Genomic DNA, 26,240 nt, shown 5'->3' with positions numbered 1-26,240 from the left:
CAATACTATTCCAATTACATCTTACCTGGATGCGGTCATTCTTGAAAAAATCTCAGGTAAGAAAATTTCCGACTCAAACTATAATATTTCTAAAATTTAATATCTTTATAATATTTCTTAATAGCCTATACATTCTATTTATCACTTTATTTGGTTTAAAATTCACACCATTTATTTTAAATTCAAAATGAGAACACAGGTTTTCTACAAATCAAAATCACAATACGTTAGCATTTGTCCCATTTTATAAAAATTAGCAGGTCTAGACTACACAAGTTGTCTGTCCAACATGTCTAAAAAGTTTCAAGACTATAAGATTCCCATAATATTTTTTACACAACATCAATGTCTATTTATTGCATGTAATGTATTATATTCTGCATGTATTGTCAAATATTATCTTTCTTTGTGTTTTACAGTAGTTGTCTTTATTTCTCCATTCTTTTAACATGAGTATTCTGAAAGGAAAGTTGTGCTAAAACAGATGCTTCGCATTTCTCTGGGCAGTCTTCGTTACACCAAGATTTTCGGTTTGATGGAAAACGGGATGAAGTTCTAGGTACAGTAGAACGTCGGTTATCTGGAAGTCAGTTATCCGGAATAATTTGAAATGCCGATTTTCTCTTCTTTTTTTATTATTAACAGTAGTACAGTAAGCATCGGTTATAGTGATCACATTTGGAAATTGAATTTTGATTCTAATAAGCAAAAGATCGAGTTTACTACCCATTTATAACAGATTGTACAAACAAAAAGCCTAATAAACCGAAAACTGCAAATTGTTTTTGTTTTATGGTTGTGACCACTAGAATTCTATGTGACCTTCAAGAAATGTGCTGTAGAAAAATATTACAGAGCCTACTCGAGATTAGTTAGCTGCAGATTCGGTAAGAATAATGTCGTCGGCCCGAAACCGTGCGATTTATTATTTTTTTCAGTTTTATGGTAAAATGTAAATGAAAAGAAAATGCAGTTTTAACATTGCACAAAAAACGGAAATTATTAATAGAATTAGAAAAGGTGAAAATTTAGGAAATCTCTCCAAAGAGTTATGTGGGGACCAACAATTTATGACATCAAGAAAAATTCTAACAATATAACAGAATTTGTGTAAATTATGGATAGTGAAGGAGGATCTAGCAGGTAAAACACAATGTTGAAACCTGAAAATGCCGCTTTAGAGAGCGCACCCACTTTATATATATATATTTTTTGTTTTCTTCAGAGTGAAGTTTAGATGAACCAGTGTCTGGCTCAACGTTGTGTGAAATTGCATTGTATTTTAATCGAAAATTAAGATATAATAAAGATTTTAACTTTAAATCGAGACATGGTATACATGAACTAGACATTAAAGGCAAGAAACTTTCTGCAGACGAATCAGCAACGATGTCCTTTAAAAGTTTGCTTCAGTTTTAGAAAATTATGAGAAAGAAACGTTTATAATGTTGATGAGACGGACTTATTATGGAAAGCATTACCGAGAAAAACTCTAGCCACTAAAAGAGAAATGCCTGCATCAAGTTTTAAAATGAGAAAAGAGCGAATTACAATTGCCATGTATGCAAATGCCACTGGGACACACAGATTGTCTGCGCTCGTTATCGGTAAGTCGGAAAAACCGAGAGCATTTAAAAATCTTTCTGATTTTCCTGTTTTGTATAAAAATCATAAAAATGCCTGGATGGATGTTTCTGTTTTCCGAGATTGGTTTATAATTTTTTAAAAATTTAATTAATTTTATCGATTAAATTTATTTAATCTTATCGGAAAAATTTTCCGATTCGATTATCCGAAAAATTTGGCTATCTGGAAGAGGTCTAACATTGATTATTCCAGATAACTGACGCTCTACTGTATAGGTTTTTCTGCAGCATGGAGTAGATTGTTATTATTTGGTTTTTAGGAGCAGTAGCAACTAAGGCCATATTGCTCCGGGGATATGCAGTGGTCATTTCCTGACCTTTCTGAATCTCATGGTCACGGGCTCAAACCCATCTAATTAAGAAGCGTGTGCTACACACTGCTGCTCCTGCCCACCTGGCTATGGAGGCCCCTCATGGAGTAGAGTTTCTGTGACATATTTCAGTTCTTCATTTGTAGATTCATTCTGAATAATTTGCAAAGTGAATGATGCATTCTGGTCAAACTTCCCTCGGTTTGCTTTTACTATTTTCCAGTTGGGTATTCTTATAAGATGACAGGGGAAGCTTGCAATCAGAGCAGTAATAACTGGGAAGTAATCGCTATACCAAGTGGATTTTCAAGTACTTCCCCGCTTAATACTGAGAAGAGCACAGGAAAACACACTGCTGTGGGGAAAGTGAAAATAAGTACGAGTGCCTTTGTTGCAACTGCAAGTTAATTCAATAATTAACTTGCAGTTGTGGTTTTATGGCGAAAAAGCTGCTTCAACTATACTGCCCTGTTCAAGTTTTGTTATTTTCAATTATGTTGTTACTGACGTTGGTATATTAGATGCAGCTGGTAAGACTTATTAGACTGCAGTAGGTAAAGAGTTCATTTATGGCTGATTTGTCTCTCACAATAAGTTGAAAGGTAAGTGGTTCATTTGCATGTGATTTTAAATTCATTTCATGAATTTGCATGTGAATTTGGAATTTCTTGTCTGTTTGACTGAAAACTTTATTTCTAGGATTTTGGCTACCATTTGATTTGGTATAATTTATTGTTTGTTTGAGATTTCCAGGTTTGTGTTCATATATATTCAGAAGCTTTTCAAATGATATTTTTAAAGTCATTGTGAGCAATTTTATCCATGTGAGAATTTTCATTTAATGGATGTTTCACAGCTTGATCAGCACATTCATTGCCCAGTATTCCAGAATGTCCAGGAATCCAAGCTAAGTCTTTATTTTTTTGTCCTAAGATGCGAAGAGCAGGAAAGAAATTTTCTTAGATATGGATGATCTAGCTGTAAAGCATATACAGTAAACCCCCGCTATTCGCGGGGGTTACGTTCCTGAGAAATGTCGCGAATATCGAAAACGCGAATACTGAGTTATGGCTCCCATAGTAATAAAAGGGTTCCAAAGTATGAAATATATAAGAAAAACTAGTCTAAAATTTTGTCTATGTATGTATTATACGTACCTTCATAATATGACTATGTACATAAACAGTACATAGTGAAATGCAAGCATATGGCATCAAAATGAAAATAAGAAACAATTTAATATTAAATGTAATAGTATTTATTAGAAATTTCAAACCAACGCCTTTGCTAACTAACAAACTTATCCCACCAGTGCTATCACCAGTTTCGCTAAAGTGTTGATAAAGGAGTTTTTCCTTTTCACGAATGATGAGTGAACTTAACGGAATTTTATTTTGAGTTCGGTCTTCTATCCACAGATTTAAAGCCTTTTCCATTTTTTCTAATTTAACATCACGAGTTACAGAGCAAATTTTTGAAGCAATTAGCACGTTTTCACGGATACTACAGCAGATTTTTTTCCCGATTTGTTGATTGATCGTACCGTTGACTCATTGATTTTATAATGTTTTGCCACTGAGGAGACACTTTCATCATTAGAAATTTTATCTAATAACTCAATTTTATTCGCTAATGTCATCACCTTTGATATTTTCACATTTCCCTTGTTATTTGTAGCCATATTTTTGTAGGGATTAGAAAAGAACTTGTCCACAATAAAGTCACTTTCTTCCGTTAACGCACTCGAAAAAGTCTGTTTTACACTGCAAAACGGTAGATTTATCACTTTTGTAAGCTTATCGATTTATAAATTGATAAATTTATTCAATTTATAAGCATATAAATTAAAAGCAAACGACGAAACCTTCCATGACAAGCGCATAACACATACTGAACAAGGATTAGCGAGAAACATCCACGCTCGCGATTTTGTCACCCCTTTCCCCCCAACCCACTGAGCGCTGTTTTGAAGGGGAAAGATAACTTTAGCCACGCCCATGTTTTTTTATGGCGGAAAATATTCATGGCGCTTTAAAATTCACATTTTTTTTTAGGTAGCATTTTATATTAAATCGGCGATCGCGAATACGCGAAACCGCGAATAGCGGGGGTTTACTGTATTGCATTTAATGAGTCTGTAAAAATTATACTTTTTTACGAGGGAAGTTTTGTCAATGTGAACTTGTGCAACACTTTTTGCAAACAATTCAGCACTATATACAGTGGACCCCAGCTTTACAATATCAATCCATTCCAGATACACCATTGTATCATGAAAATATCATAATGCGAACCCAATAGCACATTGTTTTTTTTGGTTTTGTTCCAAGATCTCAGAAGTTGAAATTTTTGCTATATAACTAAGCTATTTACAAAGGGTACTAGGAAAGTTTTGCAATATGACGCAACAATGAATCACAGGAAGCTGCTTGTTGCTGCATGTTGAGACATGTTCATACGTGCATAGTAGCCGCCGCGCCAAGTCGATGGGCTCAGTTATTCATTAGTAGTGAGGGTGTAAAGTGCTTGTGATGCCATCGTGGTCACGAAATGAGATAAGGACAGTTTTGTGGTATAATTTCGTGCGTGGTTTAACCATAGACCAGTGCTTAGAAGAAATGACTCTTGCACTAGATGATGATTGTCCACATCGTACAACAATATTCAGGTGGTATAGAGAATTCCAAAGGGGAAATTTCACTCTGGAGGATTCTGAGAGGCCGGGAAGGCCACGGACGTCAGTTACGGAGGAAAACGTTACTGCTGTGAGGAAAATGCTTGACGAAAACAGGCGAGTGACCTACCAACAGATAGAGGATACTTTGCGCCTAAATGCACCAGCAATTCGTTCGATTCTGCAAGATCATTTGCACGTGAAGAAACTTTGTTCTCTCTGGGTGCCGCATCAACTGACTGAAGAGCAGATAACACGACGTGTGACTTGGTGCCGGGAGATGTTAAAAAAGTTTGATAAGGGACAATCTCGGTATGTGAACAACATCGTGACAGGTGACGAGACTTGGCTGTACTATTACGATCTGCCGACCAAGGCTCAAAACAAAGTTTGGGTCTTTGATGATGACGACACACCCGTAATTGTCAGAAAATCCCGATCTGTAAAGAAGAAAATGATAGCTGTATTTTTCAAATCGAGTGGAATTGTGGAACGTGTCATTTTGGACACGCAGAAGACAGTCACAGCTAAGTGGTATACTGAACAATGCCTGACTAAAGTCATTGGATTTATGAAGAACCTGCAGCCAAAGTCAAGAATGGACACCTGGTAGCTCCATCACGATAATGCTCCAGCTCACCGCGCCAAAGCCTGCACCGAATATTTGACCACGACTGGACTGAAACTTCTCGAGCCCCTCCCTACAGTCCAGACCTTGCTCCCTGCGACTTTGCACTGTTCCCGCACGTGAAAATGAAGCTAAAAGGGAGGCGGTTTTCCAGTGATGAGGACCTTCTACGGGCTTGGGACAACGAGTGTGCTTTACTCCCTAGTGAAATTTGGCAGAACTGGTTTAAAGATTGGTTTCGGAGGATGGAGAGGTGTATTGAATGTAGAGGAAATTACTTTGAAAAAATTAAATAAACAAAGCTGTATTGCAAAACTTTCCTAGTACCCTTTGTATCTCTCCAAAAGTTGTTTTTTATAATGGAAACTGTAATTATTTATTAAAACTAATATTAATTAAAACTAATTAATATATTGATTACATCACAACACAAAAAATTACTTCAACTAAAGGATGCAAAAACAAAATACATGGCAAACACATTTACAAACACTGCTATTGGCTGAGAGGAAGGACTACGTGGTCCAGTCGGAGGAGGCAATCGTAAGCCCATTGTAAAGTGAAATAAATAGGCACCGGTAGGTTAACATGATCACTGGTTAGTAGAATCAAATCCCTTTATAGAATCAAATTTCAAAAAACCAATTCAAATCATTAAAATGCACTACACTTTCATCGTTATCATATATTCGGTTATAAGAATCATTTTTAAAATGTCTTTGTGATATTTTTCTAAAGCACATTTCTGGAGGTCACTACCATAAAACAATAAAAAAAAAAAATTGCAGTTTCCAGTTTACTGGGCTTTTGTATTAGTGCAATCTATTATAATTGGGTAGTAGTAAACTTTATCTTATTGCATTTGCAATAATACCAATAGCTAGAATTTTGAGTTTTTACATTGTTATGGTGAAATATGTTTCCTCTTCACTGAAGATTTCAGTGAAGAGGAAACATAATTCAGCACTACCCTGTCCTAAAAGTCAGAAAAGTCAGTCTAAAATCACGTAAAAAACAAATAAATTTTCAGAATCGTCTCTTCATTCCTATTTTTTTAAAGAAAACTTTGTAAACTTGTTACTCCTTATCTCACTTGTGCATATCCTGTTAGTTGCAATTTGTGCGTGCTGTATTCTTTGTTAGTGATTGCATATCTTTGTTACTGTTTTAAATTTTACAGCCAAAAAAAAAAAAAAAAAGTCAGTGAACAAAACTATCAATTAGTTGGTATGTACATATTAGAGTATTAATTAAGCTATTTTTATTTTGCTAACCTGTGGAAAATATACTTCTGATTTTCATGTATCATTTAATTTTGTTAATTGGTAAGGTAATAAAGTGTAAATTTGTGCTTTATATCTTTACTTTTATAGCCTGTGAATAATATTCCTCTTATTTTCACTTATCAGAACCTGCATTTAATAGAATTAAAATTCAATTTGCAAACGTGATCATGATGACCAGCACTTTCTACATATCGTATAGTGATTGGTTATTTTATTATGGAGAGTCCATCGTAAAGTGATTTGATTGTACAGCGGACCAATCGTAAAGCAGGGGTTCACTGGATACTGCAGTCTATTGGAAGGGACTGAGAAATTATGCTGTTTGGCAGGACCACTGCAGCACCAATGTGTGTATCCGTCTTGGCGCCATCAGTTTATAGATGAGAGTAGTCGGAGAATTGCACTACATGAGAAGAATGTAGCTGTTTCAAATACTGATTTGGGATGTTGTTTTGTTTCCATTTTGTGAGGTCCATGTCACAGTCAACTAAACTGATTTCCCATGGTGGAAGGGATGTGGGGATATCTTGATAAATTTTATCCATACTTAAGTTCCATTGTGGAAGTAATTCTTTTAGTCGGATACCAGCAAGTTTGCTTTTGCTACATTTGTTTTCATATAAGGTTTATTGATATTACCATGCTGGATGTTTGGGAAGTCTCTGAATTTTTGCAGCGTAGTTCAGAAGAACTTGTCTGTGAAGACTGAGTGGGAGTTTATGGATCTCTGTGCATAAACTGTACGCAGGTGAGATATGAAATGCTTTGAAAACAACACGTAATGCACTATGATGAATAGGATCTAACTAATTTAATATACGTTCCTAGCTGAGGATGGGAGAACGATAATCTAATCTAAATCTTATCACTGCATGGCAAATGTCTAAAAGTGAATATCAACTAGCTCCCCATGTCATGACAAAAAATGCTCAGAGAATGTTTAATTTGTTTATGCACACTGTACATAGACATTTTATGTGTTCTAGGAAATTTAATTTATGATTCATGGTTGTCCTAAAAGTCAGATACCATGTCTGAGTGGGATTTGTTGATTGCTTATTCTTAGTTCTGGGTCAGGATGCATCTTTCGTTTTTTGCAGTATTGCCACTGTCTAGTTTAGCATTAGCCACTGATTAGTTTAGCATTAGTAGAGGCATACGAGGAGAGAAAGCAAGCTATGCAGCATCAGCCAAAAAAAAAAAAAAAAAAAAACCACCTCTAATTTCATCCCTCCATTCATTCAAAATGCCTGTCCAGCACAGCCTTAAATTTATTTAGGCTTTTAACTTCCAAAACAAAAGATTTAAGTCTGTTCCACCAATCAGCAACCCCTCTGGCTAAAGGCAAATTTCAGCACATCTATTCTACAACTGTCTTTCCTCAATTTGAATCTATGCCCATTCAGGTTCTTAATCTGAACAAGAGGAAGAATCCCATCAGCATTCATCTTGCTCATCACATTCAAGGCCTTATACACATCAATCAAATCTTCTTGCAGGTACCTAGTCTCCAGAAGCTGCAATTTGTAGAACTTAACCCTTTCTTTGTAAGAGCATCCCTTTGTTCCCCTCACCAGTCTTGTTGCCCTTCTCTGTACTCATTCAAGCAACTCTACATCCTTCCTAAAATGAAGATTCCAGACCTGTACACAGTACTCAAGGTGTGGCCTGACTATTGTCTTATACAAGGGGATAATCACCTAACCCTGATAGCAAAATTCCTATATATCACCGACAAAAACCCATGACCGGCTCTTGCAGCCTGTCTGTATTGCTCAGAAAACTTCATTCCTGACTGCACAATTACTCCCAGGTCTTTTTCATTTTCTACCACCTTAAGTGTAGTACCACACAGTTGGTACGTTTCTCTGGGGTTACTTCTACCCATATGCAGTAGTTTGCATTTATCAAGGTTAAACTTCAGTTGCCACTTCTCAGCCCATTTGCCCAAATTTTCTAGATCCTGTTGTAGTAATACACTGCCATTACTGTCATTAACAACCCTGTCAACCTTTGTATCATCTGCAAACTTCGACGCTAAGCCTGATATACCTTCATCAACATCATTGATAAATATACAAAACAACAGTGGACCCAACACCGAAACCAGTGGGACTCCACTAATAACATTAGTCCATGAAGAGCAGCCATTGATTACCACCCTCTGTCTTCTCCTACTCAATTATCCTTTTATCCATTGTCGCAACTTGCCCATACTGCCCAATTTGTATAGTAGTCTTCCATGTGCCATGATATGATGAGAGCCTTGTCGATCAATTCGGCCCTGGAAAGATTATGCAAGGCTCAAGGGGGTACAATTTTTTTCAGCCTGGTCTGTACTTGTTAACAGGAGAGACTGTTTTAGGAATGGGATACACTTAAATAGAAAGGGTGCAAGAATATTTGCTGATGCTATGAGGCAGTGTTAGGTGGATCGAAAAACTGCTAGCTTGAGGGGTTACAAGGACTAATAGATTAACAGTCGCCACTGGCAGAGGTAAAAGTGATTCTTGCACTGCTTCTATTGGAATGAGCAGCAGCCTGGAAAACAAGATGCAGAGTATTTCAGAGACTGCTGGGAGTCATTGCGGTACAAGTAAACACATGGGTTGTGTTAGGGTAGCTAAGAATAGGAACAGGTGCATGTATACTTGTGTATACACCAATGCTAGGAATTTGGGAAATAAATTTGATGAATTTCAGATATTGCTCAAAGCATCAAAGACAGATATTGTTGGGATATCAGAGACATACTGTCACACAGATATAAAGAAAGCAGAACTGGAATTTGGGGAGTACAATGTGTACAGGAAGGATAGGAGGGGTTATGCTATTAGTTAAAAAACACATAAAATCCAATGAAGTGAAACCAGTCGACATTGCTGGACAGTGCAGTGTCGAGTCAGTTTGCTGTGACATAAGCATTGGGAATCAAAATTGAGAGTAGGAATGTGTTATAGGCCTAATCACTCTAATGAGTATAATAAGAAATTGTACAGGGAAATAGAGTGGGCCAGTAAATCAAGAGTCTTATAATGGGGGATTTTAATTTCCCAGATATTGACTGGAATTTGTGGGTTGGCCACACATACAAGCAAGGCTTTTGTGGATTTATAGGATGATTGTTTTCTACATCAGCATGTTCAGGAGGCAACTAGTGGGAGTAATATTTTTGATCTTCTTATCAGTAGTGATTCTTGATGCATTAAAAATCTGCAGATAAAGGAACCACTAGGTGGCAGTGATCACAGTGTGCTGAAGTGGGATTTACTCAATGAGGTAACTCTCATCAGGGGTAAAGGGAAGGGTTTTTGCTTTCATAAAGGCAACTGCGGTGGTCTGAGACAGTATTTAAATTCCATGTGGTGGGACCAACTGATGATGTTACCAAAAGCAAATTCAAAATGGGAACCATTCAAAGAATTAATCTTGGAAGCTACTAAGCTTTTCATACAAACTAAGAAATATTGTTTAAGCCTACATGGAGGTCAGATGAACTAATGAGACATATGGCAGAGAAGAAAAATGCATGGGATACATATAAATTAATGGACGACATGGAAGCCTACGATAGGTATAGGCTGATCTCTAACCAAGTCACAAAGGAGATTAGGCAGGCAAAGGCAGATTTTGAGAAATTTTTGGCAAAGGATGCAAAGAAAAACAAGTGCTTTACCTATGTAAACTCTAGAAGGAAAGGGATGAATCAGATTGGTCCAATGGATATTGATGATCCTGCTCAGGTGGCAAACAAACTAAATGAGTATTTTGCATCTACTTTCACACATGAGGAGTTATTCAGTGAGTGGAATGTCAGAGGTGAGAAACTCTGGCAGTGAGCTAGACGATTTTGTAATAACTGAGAGGAAAGTGGAGGAAAAATTGTTGAAGATAAACATAAAAAAGGCACTCGGGGTGGATGGGATCTATCCAGTTATATTAAAGGAGGCAGCAAAGGAATTAAGCACACTCTTCTCCATAATTATGAGAGCTTCTTTGGACTCAGGGGAGGTACCCATGGACTGGAGATGTGCAAATGTGACCCCAATTCACAAAAGAGGATCAAAGGGCAACACAAATAATTATAGTTCTGTTAGTTTAACTTCTGTTCCAGGAAAATTAATGGAGACACTGGTTAAACAAGCACTGCAGGATCATATAGACAACATTTCAGTTATAGCCCGGACACAGCATGGTTTTGTTAAGGGAAAGTCTTGCCTGACCAATTTGACTGGATACTATGACGTAGTCACAAAGGAACTGGATGCAGGGAATAACTTTGATATATATTTGGATCTTAGAAAGGCTTTTGATACTGTTGCACATGGAAGACTACTGAACAAACTGGAGCATTGTGGCATTGGAGGCAAACTGCTACTATCGATAAAGGGATGGTTGAGTGGGAGAAGACAGAGTGGTAATCAATGGACACTGCTCTTTGTGGACTAAGGTTATTTGTGGAGTCCCTCAGAGTTCAATGTTGGGTCCATTGTTGTTTTCTGTATTTATAAATGATATTCATGATGGTATATCAGGCTTAATGTCCAAGTTTGCAGATGATACGAAGGTTGTCAGGGTTGTTAATGACACTAATGACAGTACACTGCTGCAACAGGATCTAGAAAAGTTGAGCAAATGGGCTGAGAGGTGGCAAATGTAAAGTACTATACATGGGAAGCAGTAACCCCAGAGTAACGTATCAACTCTGGGTAATTGTGCTGGCAGATATGAAGTTTTCTGAGCAGTGAAGACGGTCTGCAAGAGTAGCTCATGGTGTCTTGTCAATGATATACAGGAATTTTTCTAGCAGGGATAAGGAGGTGATTATCCCCTTGTATAAGCAATGGTCAGGTCACACCTTGAGTACTTTATACAGGTCTGGAGGCCTCATATTAAGGATGTAGATCTGCTGGAATGAGTACAGAGAAGGGCAACAAGATTAGTGAACAGTACAAAGAGTTGCTCTTACAAAGAAATGCTTAAGTTTTGCAAATTACAGACTCTGGAGACTAGGCACCTGCAAGGTGATCAGACTGAGGTGTATAAAGCCTTGAATGGTTTGAGCATGCTGAATGCTGATGGGATTCTTCCTCTTGCTCAGAATAATCACCCGAGAGGGCATAAATTGAAATTGAGGAAAGACAAATGTAGGATAGATGTGCGGAAGTTTGCCTTCAGTCAGCGGGTAGTTAGTTGGTGGAATAGACTTCCATCCTTTGTTGTGGAAGTTGACAGCCTAAATAAATTTAAGGCTGAGCTGGACAGGAATTTAGAATGAACGGAGGGGTGAAATGGGAGTGGGTTTTTTTTTTTTTTTGGCTGATGTTGCCTAAGCTTGCTTTCTTGCATTATATGCCTCTACTAATGCTAAATGTGCAACAGTATCAAAAGCTTTCCTGAAATCCAAGTATATGATATCAAAATAATTTTTTGCATCCACTTCCTTTGTGACCACATCATAGTATCCAATCAAACTGACCCTTAACAAACCCATGCTGTGTCTGAATTATTACTGCTGGCTTGTCTAGATCAGTGTTTCTCAAAGGGTGTGCCGCAAAATTTTCCAAGTGTGCCACGAAATTTAGAAATTTCGTCTTCTATGACTACGCAGGTGTGCCGCGAAATTTTTCTTCTTTGGAAAATGTGCCACGAGAGTAAAAAGATTGAGAAACACTGGTCTAGATGATCCTTCAACACTTCTTTAACTACTGACTCTATTATTTTCCCTGGAACAGAAAAACTAACAGGTCTGTAATTACTTGTATCAGCTTCTGAACCCCCTTTGTGAATTGGAGGTACATTTGCACATCTCCAGTCTATGGGGACTTTGCAGACTTTGTCACCTCCTTTAATATAACTGGATAGATCCCATCAACCCCAGGTGCCTTTCTTATGTTTAACTTCAACAATTTCTCCTCCACTTTGCTCTCAGTTATTACAAAATCATTTAACTCCCTGTCAGAGTTACATAAACATCTGGCCCTCTCCTCCTTGAATAACTCCTTTGGTATTGCAATATTTTAACTCCTTTGGTTTTCTTTGGTATTGGAATATTTTCTGCAGAGATTATTTGGTTTGTGATATAAGTAATGGCACTACTGATATCAGAATGTCTTACAGTTTGCTCATCTTAAGAAGCAGCACATTGGTATTTTCCCAATTTGCTTAGCCAAACTTCCATTTTTTACCTCTTATAAGTTTGTGGTATGTAATTTGTTAATAGGTGACAAACAACTGAGTAATGATCACTGTTATAAGGATCATTTGAAACAGACCAGTCAAGAATAGGAAAGAGAGCTGGGGAACAAATGGTGAGATGAAATGCAGAAGTAGTCCCTGTAAGTAAATGGATACTATACAGGTGTGAATACCTGTATTTAGGAATGTTAAGTTCCTGAAATCTAGAAGTTTTTCAATCATCTGTCCTCTTTTGTCTAGTCTATATGAAGAGAATCAAAAATGTTATGATGCCCATTAAGCTTCCCCATCAAACATAATGGAGATGGTGACTAGTCAACTAAATCCTCGAAGTCTTGCAATGTACATGTATGGTCAGGTTGAAAATAGTGTAAAACCATGGAAAAGGTAATTCCAATCACGATGTGTACCGCAACTGCTCTTCAAGAGATGTTTGCAGCTGAATTTGAATGGACGGAATATTAGAGTCGACCAAAATGGCAACTCCTCCATGAGCAGTTGCAGTTTTACGATCTTGCCTATATATATTGTAATGCTTGATTGAAATGCTCATGTGCAGAGTTAAATTTGTTTCTTGTAAAAAAATACTTGCAGGAGTGTAGATGGAAATCAGATCTTTGATATAGTTAAAGTTACTTCGAAGCCCACAACAGAAGTGTATGCGTGATTTTGACTTAGTTATTGATTCAGATGATTTATGCTGGGCTGCCTGTTTTGATTTTTTTCTTTTCTAGGGAAAGTTGGTCGACCATCACTGTCCATATAATCAGCTGCATAAAGTTCCAAGACCGGTTCATCTTCTTGCTCCTTTTCATCAATTTCCATAGTATCAATATTTTTCTGTGTTTTGTCTACAGGTTTGGCAGGATTTGCACTGCTTGTTGTATCTCGCAATGGGTGTATAACTGCTTGGTCAACTTTTGGGTTTGTTTGTAAGAGGAGAGTATGTGTCCAGTCCACTATTCAGATACTGGGAGAGGGGGGGGGCAGTTTGTGATGCACTTACTTTTGTTTTCTGTACTGCCATTTGAATTTTCACCTGAAGACTAAGTCTTCCATTCTATAATTAAATATATTATATGGCAAAATTGCATATTTTCACATACAATTATAATTAATCATTTATTCTAACTAGTAACTAAGAGATTTAATCATTTACCTCTTTGTCCTAAGCAACCTGTAGTATATGCATCACCTCTTACTTGGCCATTTGATACTGCATTTATCCTAAGCAAAGAAATGAATAAGAAAATATATATGTGAAAAGTTTTGAAGCTAAGCATTAATATAAGCTGGATACAATTAGATTTTTTTGTTTATATGGCTACTAAGAATTGTAATAAATGACAGAAAATTATCATCTCCTTAACAAGAACACAACATATCAATGGGATTACAATATATACTGAAAACAGTATTAGAAGACTGTTTGCAATCTCTGTTGAAATAATTTGTCTTTAATTCATCCTGTACTAGTTATTATCAATGTCCACTCCATTCAGATACTCCCAGAAATAAAAATCCATTAATGACAAATCCAGTAACCAAAATATCCAAGCTCACTGGATTTTTCAGAAGATTGGTAGTATGTTGCACCATCTTGCTGAAACCAACAATCACATTCACTCACCTCAAGGAGCGTAATGAACAATGTGATAAAACTATGACACACTGAAGAATAATATAATTTCAAAGAAAATGTAATACTGTTTGTTTGTTATTTGATTTTTAGGAGCATTAGCAACTAAGGCCATATTGCTCTGGGAATATACGGTGGTCATTCCCCGACCTTTCCGCATCCTCCGTATTTGGTGGTGACAGGCTCAACCCCCGCTCTAATCAAGAAGCGTGTGCTATGCACCGCTGCTCCTTCCCACCTGGCTACAGAGGGGCCCAAAATGTAATATACCATGCAGCAACTTGCCATACTCAAATTTTCTAAGAATGCAAGGGCTCTAAAATTATGGTATGCATGCAGGTTTTCAGTGAACCAAATCTTACTGTTTTGGCTATTCACATACCCAATGAGATAAAACTAAGCTTTGTAAATAAAGAATGTATCAAGCTTATCAATTCCATACCAGTCAACAAAGTCTCAAAACCATCCAGTAGTTATTTTTCTTGATTCAGTTTTTTAGCTCCTAGACCACATGAACACTAAATGGATGGGTGTGCAGCTGTTACACAGGCTCGTGTGCACTTCTGTATCTAATTGCATTGAGTTTCCTAAGACTTCTTTTTTTGAAGACTACTTTACTTTTCCACCATTTCTTGTTGCAAACATTCTACTTTCAAGAAAATGATAAACCAGCCATCTTATCATCATCTTATAAGGGATTTCAATATTCAGATATTTCTTGTTAAATTATTTGCCCACCTGTATATATAAATGAGACCCAAAACACTGTTCATGTATGAACAGAATTTTGGATTGCATTTGGATCTACACCAGATGAGTCATTTGGTGTTCACAAACTGTGGGTATTCTTCATTCCAAGTCCTCACTACATTACATCAATAATATTAAAAAAAAAAAAAAAAAAAAACATACCCACATCACTTATTCATTCCCTCCAATAATTTGCCTAATTCTTCCATGAATTTATTCAAACTACCCACTTCCATAACAACATAATGGAGTCGCTGGTTAAAGAAGCATTGCAGGATCATCTAGACAAAACAGCAGTAATAATTCAGACACAGCATGGGTTTGTCAAGGGGAAGTCCTGTCTGATCAATTTAATTGGATACTATGATATGGTCACAAAGGAATTGGATGTAAAAAACAATTTTGATATCATATACAGTAGAGTCCCGAATACCACAGTCCCGATTTTCCAAGGTTTCGTGCACATGGAAGACTGCTGCACAAATTCGAGCAGTGTGTCATTGGAGTAAAATTGCTGCTATGGATAAAGGGATGGTTGAGTGGGAAAAGACAGAGAGTGGTAATCAATGGGCACTGCTCTTCGTGGACTAATGTTATTAGTGGAGTCCCCCAAGGTTCAGTGTTGGTTCCATTGTTGTTGTTTTCTGTATTCATTAATGATATTGATGATGGTATATCAGACTCAATGTCCAAGTTTGCAGAGTTGTTAATGACACTAATGACAGTACGCTGCTGCAACAGGATCTAGAAAAGTTGAGCAGATGGGCTGAGAGGTAGCAACTGAAGTTTAACATTGACAAATGTAAAGTACTGCATATGGGAAGCAGTAACCCCAGAGTAATGTATCAACTGTGTGGTACTACACTGACAGTGGTAGAAATTTCACTTTCAGGCAGATATGAAGTTTTCTGAGCAGTGCAGATGGTCTGCAAGAGTAGTTCATGGTGTCTTGTCAATGATATACAGAAGATGATTATCCCTTTGTATAAGGCAATGTTGTTTGTTGGATTTATTGGTGCAAGGGCTACTAAGGCCATAATGCACCTATTACAATCTTATTTGGTACATGATTGTTATATTAAATAAAAGGATTCAAATCAGATGATATTTGTTTATCATTCTGAGGAAGGTAAAAACATCATTAATATCTTGTTGGTTTCTGAGAATCTGGTGTAAGTTTATTAGAAGAATATAGATGTGAACAGAAAGTCGTTTGTCATTCTCTCAAGTATAATGGACATTCAATGATAAAGTGGTTTACTGTGAGTTGAGTTTAACAGTTGTTGCATAGTGGAGGGTCATCCTGAGTGAGTAAATAACTATGAGTTAATTGGGTATGTCCTATTTGCAATCTGGCAAGTGCTACTTCTTCCTTTCTATTGCCTCTTAGGCTTGATAGCCACTGCTTGTGATCATTTTTAATCTGAAAGAGCTTATTGCTTTTTGTCTCTGCCAAATCGATAGCCATTTTTTTCTAACAGTGCTATGTATGATGTGTTTGAAATCTGTGTAAGGTATCTGCTTATCTGATGTTATGTGACTGGTGTTCTTGGCAGCAAAATCCACTTGATTCCAGAATGCCCAGGTATCCAACAGAAAATTAATTTTTGCCTGTTTGCAAGAAGCTGCACTAACTTGATTTGAATCTGTTGTAGTAACAGATGACTGGAAGGAAATTTACACTGAAGAGCAGATACAGCACTTAAGGAATCGGTGTAGATAATGGTTTGAGGATATAAAGACTGTTTTTACATTCTCTAGAGACATCAGGATAGCACAGTTCTGCGGTGTAAATACTGCACTCCAAAGGGAGCTGCTGGGATATTGTAATGTTTGGTAGAACTGCAGCTATGCCAACTTTACTATCTGTCTTGGAACCATCAGTGTAAATTTGGGTAAAACTAGAGAACTGAAATGAGTGAGTTGCATGGATCTGCTGAATACTGAAATTTGGAAGGGCATTCTTTCCCCATTGTTGGAAATGTTGGTCAACATTGGCCAGGGGTATTTGCCATGGTGGTGTGGCCATGCTAATATCTAGAATTATGTTATTCATATTTAGTTCCCAGCACTTAGTAATCTAATGCCACATGGTTTATTCTGCAAAGGTTTATTTTGGTACAAATTATGCCATTTTGGGGTGAACAGATACTGCCTTATAGGATGATGCGGGAAACTTCTGATTTTAGCTGCATAGCTTAATAGCAGAGCATGCCGACGAAGAAATAGAGGTGGTTCGTGTGATTCCATATAGAGACTGAACTGCCGATGTACAAAATGCTCCCAGTGCAATTCGGAGAACATTGTGATGTACTGGGTTGAGCCATTTTAATGCACTTTTTTTAGCTGAGGCATATGCAGGAGATCCACAGTCTAGTCTGGATCTTATGAGCGACCGGTATAAGTGCAGCAGCAGCAGCAGCATGTATCAATCTGCACCTCATGACATAGCAGAAATTGCCCTGATTCAGCTTCTTTAGACAGATTGTACAAATATGCTTAATATGCTCTAAGAAACTAAGTTTTTTTTATCCAGAATTAGTCCAAGAAAGCTCTGTTGAAAAGTAATTGGATGAGAGTCAAGATGTAAATCGGGATCTGGATGTAAATTCCGTTTACAGCAAAAATGAATCGCTGTTGTTTTGAAAGTCTATATCCATTATTTTTTGCCCACTGAACAAGCTTTTAATTGTGCCTTGAAGCTGCCTTTCAATGAAACGCATGTCTTGTGAGTGGCACGAGATTGCCAGATCGTCGGCATACAGATGTGTTTCAACTGTGTCAGAAATACATTTGGTAACTGAATTAATCCTGATGGAGAAGAGCGTGGCACTAAGCACAGAACCCTGAGGGACCCCCCCTATTCTTGCACAAATGTTTGCGAGAGAGCAGAGTGAAATCGTACCTGAAAGGACCTATTGCTCAAAAAGTTCTGAATAAATTTTGGAAGATGACCTCGAAGACCAGATTCATAGAGATCGTGAAAAATTCCATATCGCCAGGTTGTATCGAAAGCTTTTTGATGTCAAGACATATCACCACTAGGTGTTAGTTCCTGAGAAATGCATTTCGGATGGTTCCTTCAGTTTTGACCATAAGGTCAAGTGTTGATCTAGTTCTTCAAAATCCATATTGATTTTGACTTAGAATGCTTTCAGTCTCTAGGAACCATGTCAATCTGGCATTAATTATTTTTTCTAATATTTTTCCTATACAACTAGTTAAAGCTATCGGTTGGTAATTTGCTGGATCTGAATGGTCCTTTCCTGGTTTTGGGAAAGCTAATACAATAGAATGATGTCAACTGGTAGGGTAGTAATCTTTGTCAAAGATTCTATTATACAGTTTTAGCAGAGCAGAATTCATCACTCAAATGATATATCATGGCATAGTACACTCCATCAGGGCCAGCAGCACTATTATTGGATCGTGCAAGTGCACAATGTAACTATGCCATGGTAAGGAGTACATTATATGGAAGCTGTCGTGAAGTATTGAAATTGAGATTATATTTTTCTGCTTGTACTTTATGTGCCAGAAAACTTGGCTCAAATGCGGTTACAACTGAGATAGTCTCAAATGTTTCACCTAATGTATTAGAAATTTCAAGAGGATTGCAAATTTCTTTGCCTTTCAGAAGTATTATCTGAGTGGTTATAGGAGGATATTTTTCATTAATTCTTCGAACTTTAGTCCAAATGGTTCTGATATTTGTGGTTCTGTTTATTGTGGAGGCATATTTGGACCATATCTCTTTTTTGCTTATCCGTTGTATATGACGAGATTTAGCTCTAGCTTTCTTGAACTGTATGAGATTAGCTGTAGTTGGGTATTTATGAAATAAGTTCTAGTATCTATTCTTCTCTTTTTTGGCATTGCTCCAGGCTTCATTCCACCATATTATTGGGTGTGAGTGGGTTTTCATGGATGATCTGGGTATCCCGGTTTCTGCAGCTGCTATTATTTGCTGAGTTATGCAAGTTACGACAGAGTCAATGGTGAAAGTCTCAATGGTCTGAATATCTAGATGTGGCAGTTTTTGGTATTTCTTCCAGTCAGCTTTGTCGAATTTCCAAACAGTTTTTATTTCAGTTTGAGGAGGAGAGTTAGTAGACAGTGTGCACATTACTGGAAAGTGGTCACTATTACGAAGGTTATCAGTGACCGTCCAATCAATGAGCGGAAAGAGGTTTGGCGAGCATATTGAAAGATCAATTGCAGAAGCTGACCTTGAGGAAAGATGCACGTACATGTGAGTCTCATTGTTTAATAATGTTAAGTTGTGCCTTTCAAGAAATTTTTCAATTAATTGACCTCTCTTATCAAAGTGCGAGGAACCCCATAAGAGGTGATGCCCATTCCAGTCACCCAAGATAGAGAAAGGTGGCGGCAGCTGGGTAACTAAATCATCTAAATCTGCTCAGGTGTATGAATAAATGGGCGAAAGGTATAAGGAAACAACTATTACCGCTATCTCAATCATAACTCTAGCAGCAATTGGTACTAAAGTTGTTTGCAGTGGGACAGGTCTGAAAGGAGGTCTGGAGTTTACAAGCAATGCTATACCTCCATGTGCTGTATTAGAGTCGTTCCTATTCTTTCTAAGCATTATATGATGTTTTATGCTCACAGATATTTTAGGGGTCAGGTTTGTTCCCTGTAGACAAAGAACAGCAGGCTTATAATCAGTAATTAAGTTATAAACATCGTCTAAGTTAGCTTGCAGTCCGCGACAATTCCATTGAATGATTCTATGCATTATTGAGGATTATCGGGTGTGTCTGCTTGCTTATGGGATGTGGTTTGTTTGCGCCTGTCTAGTCTTGTTTTTTCCCTTTTTTTCCCTGCATGAAGTTCAAGAAGTGGTTCATATCAGTGTGAATTTCTATCTATGTCCATGGTATCAGTACTCAATTTTTGATTGTTTCTTTCAGAGCTTGTTTGATTAACTGGCTGTTGTACAGCATTTTTATCTGGCGGTATTGTCAATGGTGCATTTACCGAATGAGTTGATTGCTGTTGGGTAGGCTGTTCTTTTAGTGTAGAGAGCACCAACCTTGCCCAATCAGAAATTGAGCTGCTTGGCAGAACTGAACAATCTGTTTATACTGTTATGGATTGTTGCTTTTTTTTTTTTTTTTTTTTTTTATTACAACTGAAGAATAAGATGGCAATTTATTAGAAATCGAAAAATGTCTTTTTGCTTCTTGGTACGGCACCTTGTGTTCCACTTTGTACTTCTGTATATTCTTTTCTGTCTGCCACTGGATGCACTCCTTTGAAAACGCTGAATGATTTCACTTACAGTTTGGGCAGCATTGCATTTCAGTGGTGCAGTCTGTGTGAACATGCTCTTTTGAACCACAGGACGTACAGGTGGTTACACCCCTGCAGACTGCTTGCAAGTGTCCAAATTTTGGCATTTAAAACACCAGACTGGGTTTGGAATATAAGGTCAAATTGCACCTTAAATATCCAGCTGTAACAGTTGTTGGTAAAATTGGTGTTTTAAATGTAAGAATGACTGTTTGGGTACTATCCTTTTGGCATTTATTACATTTTTATTGCTTAATTCCTGAACGATCTCCTCCTCAGATACATTAAGGAGATCCCACTCAGCTATTACCCCTTTAGAGGAGTTTTAGGGTGGCATGCTGGGTAACCTTTGTGGGAATTCCACCAAAGGTCGATGTTTTTAATAGTCTTTCCAAGTGCTTATTCTCACTCATTTCCACTAGGAGGTCTCCAGATTTTAATCTCCGAACCATTTTTGGAGGGCCTGCCACATTTTCGAGAGTATTAAGAATGGGGAGAGCTTACGCAAAGGATAATCAGTTAAAGAATGCAGTATCAGAAAAAGAGGATCAGGGGTTTCTGTTCCTTCTTTTTTCTGCCATTTTGCATTAAATGCATTTAAGTCATCTCTGTTTGAGAGATCTGAATCATGAGATCCGTAAGTGTCATGTCTATTTATATCATCTTCGCTCCTTTGTGCCATGGCTGGTTTTCTTGAGAATGGTTCTCTTCTCCCAGGTTACCAGCCCTGCCATGTGGAGGCAGGAGCAGTGCTACCAGTGACCAAGCAGTTTAGAAAGTTAGGTTAGTATGGATTATATAAATATATATACAAGGAAAGAAAGGTGTATTTCCTTTCTGGATTCTACTTCAAAGCTTTTAAGTAAAGAATCACTTATGAAAAACAGGAAGAATAGAGACACTGGAAAATAAATATAACTAATCTGCTAAGAAAGAGCACTATATATTGCACAAAATATCGCTTGGCACTCGGGGCCTGTATAAGGCAATGGGTCACACCTTGAGTACTGCATACAGGTCTGGAGGTCTCATTTTAAGAAGGAAGTAGAGCTGTTGGAATGAGTACAGAGAAGGGCAACAAGATTAGTGAATGGAACAAAGGGTTGCTCTTACAAAGAAAGGCTTAAGTTTCACAAATTACAGTGTCTGGAGACCAGGCACCTGTGAGGTGATCTGATTGAGGTGTATAAAGACTTGAATGGTTTGAGCATGCTCGATTGTTGGGCATAAATTCAAATTGAGGAAGGACAGTTGCAGTTGTAGAATGGATGTGTGGAAGTTTGCCTTTAGCCAGTGGGTGGCTGACTGCTGGAACAAACTTCCATCTGTCATTGTAGAAGTTGATAGCTTAAATAGATTCAAGGCAGAACTAGACAAACATTTGGAGTGAGTGGATGGGTGAAATAAGGGGGTTTTTTTTTGGCTGATGCTATATAAAGCTTGCTTTCTTACATCATGTGCCTTTGCTAATGCTACCTCAATAGAGAAGACTATTTTTACTTATTATCAGTGGATATCACTACTTTTAATTATTCCTGGTGAATACCACCATTCACCCATGAATGGGAGGAATATCCACCGAGATATAATGAAAATGATGCCACTTCACCAACTTCAGTGATTTATTACGTACAGAACTGAGAAATTCAATGGTTAAATGGAATAGACTGGATAGTTACATATGGGAGGAGGGAAGCACATAATTTGTTTTATATTTTCTTATCTACTCCCCCCCCCCCACTTTTGGCCAGTGAAGCAAATGCCTCTGGCTCAAATGCAGTTTGATATTAGCATTTTTAGCATTAGCAGAGGCATATGATGGAAGAAAGCAAGCCTATGCAGCATCAGCCAAAAAAAAAAAAAAAAAAAAAAACACCTCCCATTTCACTCATCTATTCCTCCAAATGCTTGTCCAACTCAGCCTTAAATTTATTTAAGCTATCAACTTCCACAACAGGAGATGGAAGCCTGTTTCAGCAATCAACTACCCACTGGCTAAAGGCAAATTTCCACACATCTATTCTACAACTGTCTTTCCTCAGTTTATATAATACTAAATCAAAATTTGTCTAAAATGCTAATATTCTTGTGAAAACGTTTGTCATGATTGCTACATCTCCTTTTAGAGGAGTCATTACCTGTGTTCTCCCTTCAACAGATATAGTTCAGCATTTCAAAGTGCATTTAGGGAGTTACATGAGTTTCTTGCAAAATATCTACTATCAGCTTAAGAAGATAAATGAAGGTCTTTTACCTCAGTGTTTTCCAAACTTCTTTTGGTACAGTCCAATTTTATATTTCAGGTAGTAGACCACTTTTGCATTTTACTTTTATATTTGACTAACCAATAATTATATGAAACCAATTTTATTAATTATTTCCTTATTAATCATTTAATGGTTAATGGTAAATGATAAACACTTATCGTTATTAATAAACATTAATATAAATATTCTATTCATTTACTATCAAACAAGGTTTTGAATAAAAATGGCTTTGTGCACTTTGCCCACTTCACTATGCCAAAATATAAAAAAAAAAAAAAAAAAACCAACAGTGTTGGCTATATCCTCGAAGTACATTTTCTAATATTAGCTTATACGTGGGTCAATACATTTTGATTTCTCCAGGTAAAAAACTAGAGGTCAACTTACAAGTCGTATGCTCAAAGTCTACTTTTACTTGGTACCCACATTAACTTTAAATTAACAGCAAACTTTAACATATCTCTGTATCTCTTGATTTGATTATCAGTAGTGATTCTTCATGCATTAAGAATCTACAGATAAATGAACCACTAGGTGGCAGTGATCACGGTGTGCTGAAGTGGGATTTACTCAAGGAGGTAACTACCATCAGGGGTTAAGGGAAGGGTTATTGCTTTCGTAAAGGCGACTATGATGGTCTGAGACAGTATTTAAATTCTATACAGTGGGACCAACTGATGATGTTACCAACAGCAAACTCAAAATGGGAAGCATTCAAAGAACTTATCTTTTAAGCTACTAGGGTTTTCCATACCAACTAAGAAATATTGTTCAAGGTTCAGACCTAAATGGATGTCAGATGAACGAATGACATATATGGTAGAGAAGAAAAATGCATGGGATACATATAAATTAACATGTGACACAGAAGCCTATGATAGATATAAGTTGATCTGTAACCAAGTTACAAAGGAGGTTAGGCAGGCGAAGGCAGATTACGAGAAATCTTTGGCAAGGGATGCAAAGAAAAACAGCAAAGAGTTCTTTACTTATGTAAACTCTAGAAGGGGATGAATCAGATTGGTCCACTTGATATTGATGGTTCAACTGTTCATGATCCTGCTCAGGAAGCTAACAAACTAAATCAATATTTTGCATCTACATTCACACATGAGGAGTTATTCAGGAAGGGGAATGCAATAGATGAAGTAAACATTGGCAGTGAGCTAGATGATTTCTAATAATTGAGAGTAAAGTGGAGGAGAAATTGTTGAAGATAAATACAAGAAAGGCACCTGGGGTAGATGGGATCTATCCAGTTATATTAGAGGAGGCAGCAAAGGAAGTAAGCAATCTGTTAGCCATAATTATGAGAGCTTCCTTGGACTCAGGGGACTGGAGATGTTCAAATGTAACCCCAATTCACAAAGGAGGATCAAAGGCTGAAACAAGTAATTACAGACCTGTGAGTTTAACTTCTATTCCAGGAAAATTAATGGAAGCACTGCAGGATTATCTTGACAACAATTCAGTTATAGCTCAGATACAGCATGGTTTTGTTAAGGGAAAGTCTTGCCTGACCAATTTGATTGGATACTATGATGTAGTCACAAAAGAATTTAACCCCAGGAGCTCACATCTGGTGAGTATGGGCTTGGCACACCCAGGGTCTTGAGCTAGATATCATCATTCTTCTTTTTCCTGGTGATTCCCTTCTACTCTCTCTCTCTCTCTCTCTCTCTCTCGGGGTAATTCAGAAATTTTTTTTTTTTTTTTTTTTTTTTGGCTGGTGCAGCATGAGCCTCAGGCTTCCTTCCACCATATGGCTAATAATAATAATAATAATATAATTGGATGCAGAGAATAACTTTGATATTATATATTTGGATCTTAGAAAGGCTTTTGATACTGTTGCACATGGAAGACTGCTACACAAATTGGAGCAGTGTGGCATTGGTGGCAAATTGTTGCTATAGATAAAGGGATGGTTGAGTGGCAGAAACAGAGAGTGGTAATTAATGAACACTGCTCATCATGGACTAATGTTATTAGTGGAGTCCCTCAGGGTTCAGTGTTGGGTCCATTGTTGTTTTCTGTATTTATAAATAATATTGATGATGGTATATCAAGCTTAATGTCCAAGTTTGCAGATGATACAAAGGTTGGCAGGATTGTTAAGGATGCTACTGATGCTATGCTGCTGCAACAGGATCTGAAAAGGTTGAGCAGATGGGCTGAAAGGTGGCAAATGAAGTTTAACATTGACAAATGTAAAGTACTACATATGGGAAACAGCAACCCCAGAGTAACGTATCAATTCTGTGGTACTACACTGACAGTGGTAGAGAATGAAAAGGACCTGGAGGTAATTGTGCAAGCAGATATGAAGTTCTCTGAGCAGTGCAGACCGGCTGCAAGAGTTGCTCATGGTGTCTTATCAATGATATACAGGAATGTATCTAGCAGGGATAGGGAGGTGATTATTCCCTTGTATAAGGCAATGGTCAGGCCGCACCTTGAGTACTGTATACAGGTCTGGAGGCTTTATTTCAAGAGGGATATAGAGCTGCTGGAACGAGTACAGAGAAGGATAACGTTAGTGAATGGAACGAAGGGTTGCTCTTACGAAGAAAGGCTTAAGTTTTGCAAATTAGTGTGTGGAGACTAGGCACCTGCGAGGTGATCTGAATGGTTTGAATGGTTTGAGCATGCTCAATGCTGATCGGATACTGCCTCTTGCTCAGAATAATCACCTGAGAGTGCATAAATTCAAATTGAGGAAAGACAGATGTAGGATAGATGTGCGGAAATTTACCTTTAGCCAGCGGGTAGTTGGTCGGTGGAACAGACTTCCATTCCTTGTTGTGGAAGTTGATAGCCTAAATAAATTTAAGGCTCAGCTGGACAGGTATTTCGAACGAACGGAGGGGTGAAGTTGTAGAGGGTTTGTTTTTTTTTTTTTTGGCTGATGCTGCATAAGCTTGCTTTCTTGCATCATAAGCCCCTACTAATGCTAATCTGATCAATATCAATTAAGGAAAATCAGAAACAAGAGGGGCCACAATATTGAACTCTGAGGGATCCCACTCACTACATTTTACATCTCTGAAGGATGCCCATTAATTACAATACCTGTCTCCTTTCAGTTAGCCAACCCTGATATACATGAGGGCCCTCCAACATACCCCAGTTTGTGCCATCAGAGGTGAAGCCAAGTTTTTGGCACCCTTGGTAAATTCGTGGCTACACGCCTTTCAATGATGATTGGTAAAATCATCGTAAAAGGGCACGTAAATAAAATTATCATAATAAATAATAATAAAACTTCAGTACCAGGTATACAATGTGTCCTATCGCTAGCATATTTTTAATGCCTGCCAAGAGTCTCGGCAGGCATTAAAAACATTTTAATTTTCAGATATTAATAAAATTCATGGATTCAATGATATAACAAATGTTTTTATTTTATTAATAATAATTACATGTCAGTTACTGAAAGTATTGGTCTGTGACGATTAAAGCAGGATATATAATTTTTACTTTAAGAGTTCACGATTAAATACACCATCTATAGTTGTTCCATTA

At 37.4% G+C, this 26,240-nt stretch overlaps 1 protein-coding gene across 1 annotated transcript in view; it reads right to left on the bottom strand.

The window, feature by feature from the left end:
• Positions 1-26,240, bottom strand: part of LOC150074999 (transmembrane protein 50A) — a 102,574-nt gene that overhangs the window by 25,175 nt on the left and 51,159 nt on the right. Inside the window, exon 3 of the mRNA XM_090388312.1 lies at positions 13,903-13,970. Within this exon, the coding sequence (XP_090244438.1) occupies positions 13,903-13,970 (68 nt within the window). The remainder of the gene's footprint in view (positions 1-13,902; positions 13,971-26,240) is intronic.

The sequence above is a fragment of the Mastigoproctus giganteus genome, chromosome 14, assembly GCF_048544385.1.
Source record: "Mastigoproctus giganteus isolate SK-2022 chromosome 14, ASM4854438v1, whole genome shotgun sequence".
Taxonomy (NCBI): Eukaryota; Metazoa; Arthropoda; class Arachnida; order Uropygi; family Thelyphonidae; genus Mastigoproctus; species Mastigoproctus giganteus.
Note: the sequence above shows the minus strand (reverse complement) of the source record. Positions and strands in the feature narration are given on the sequence as shown.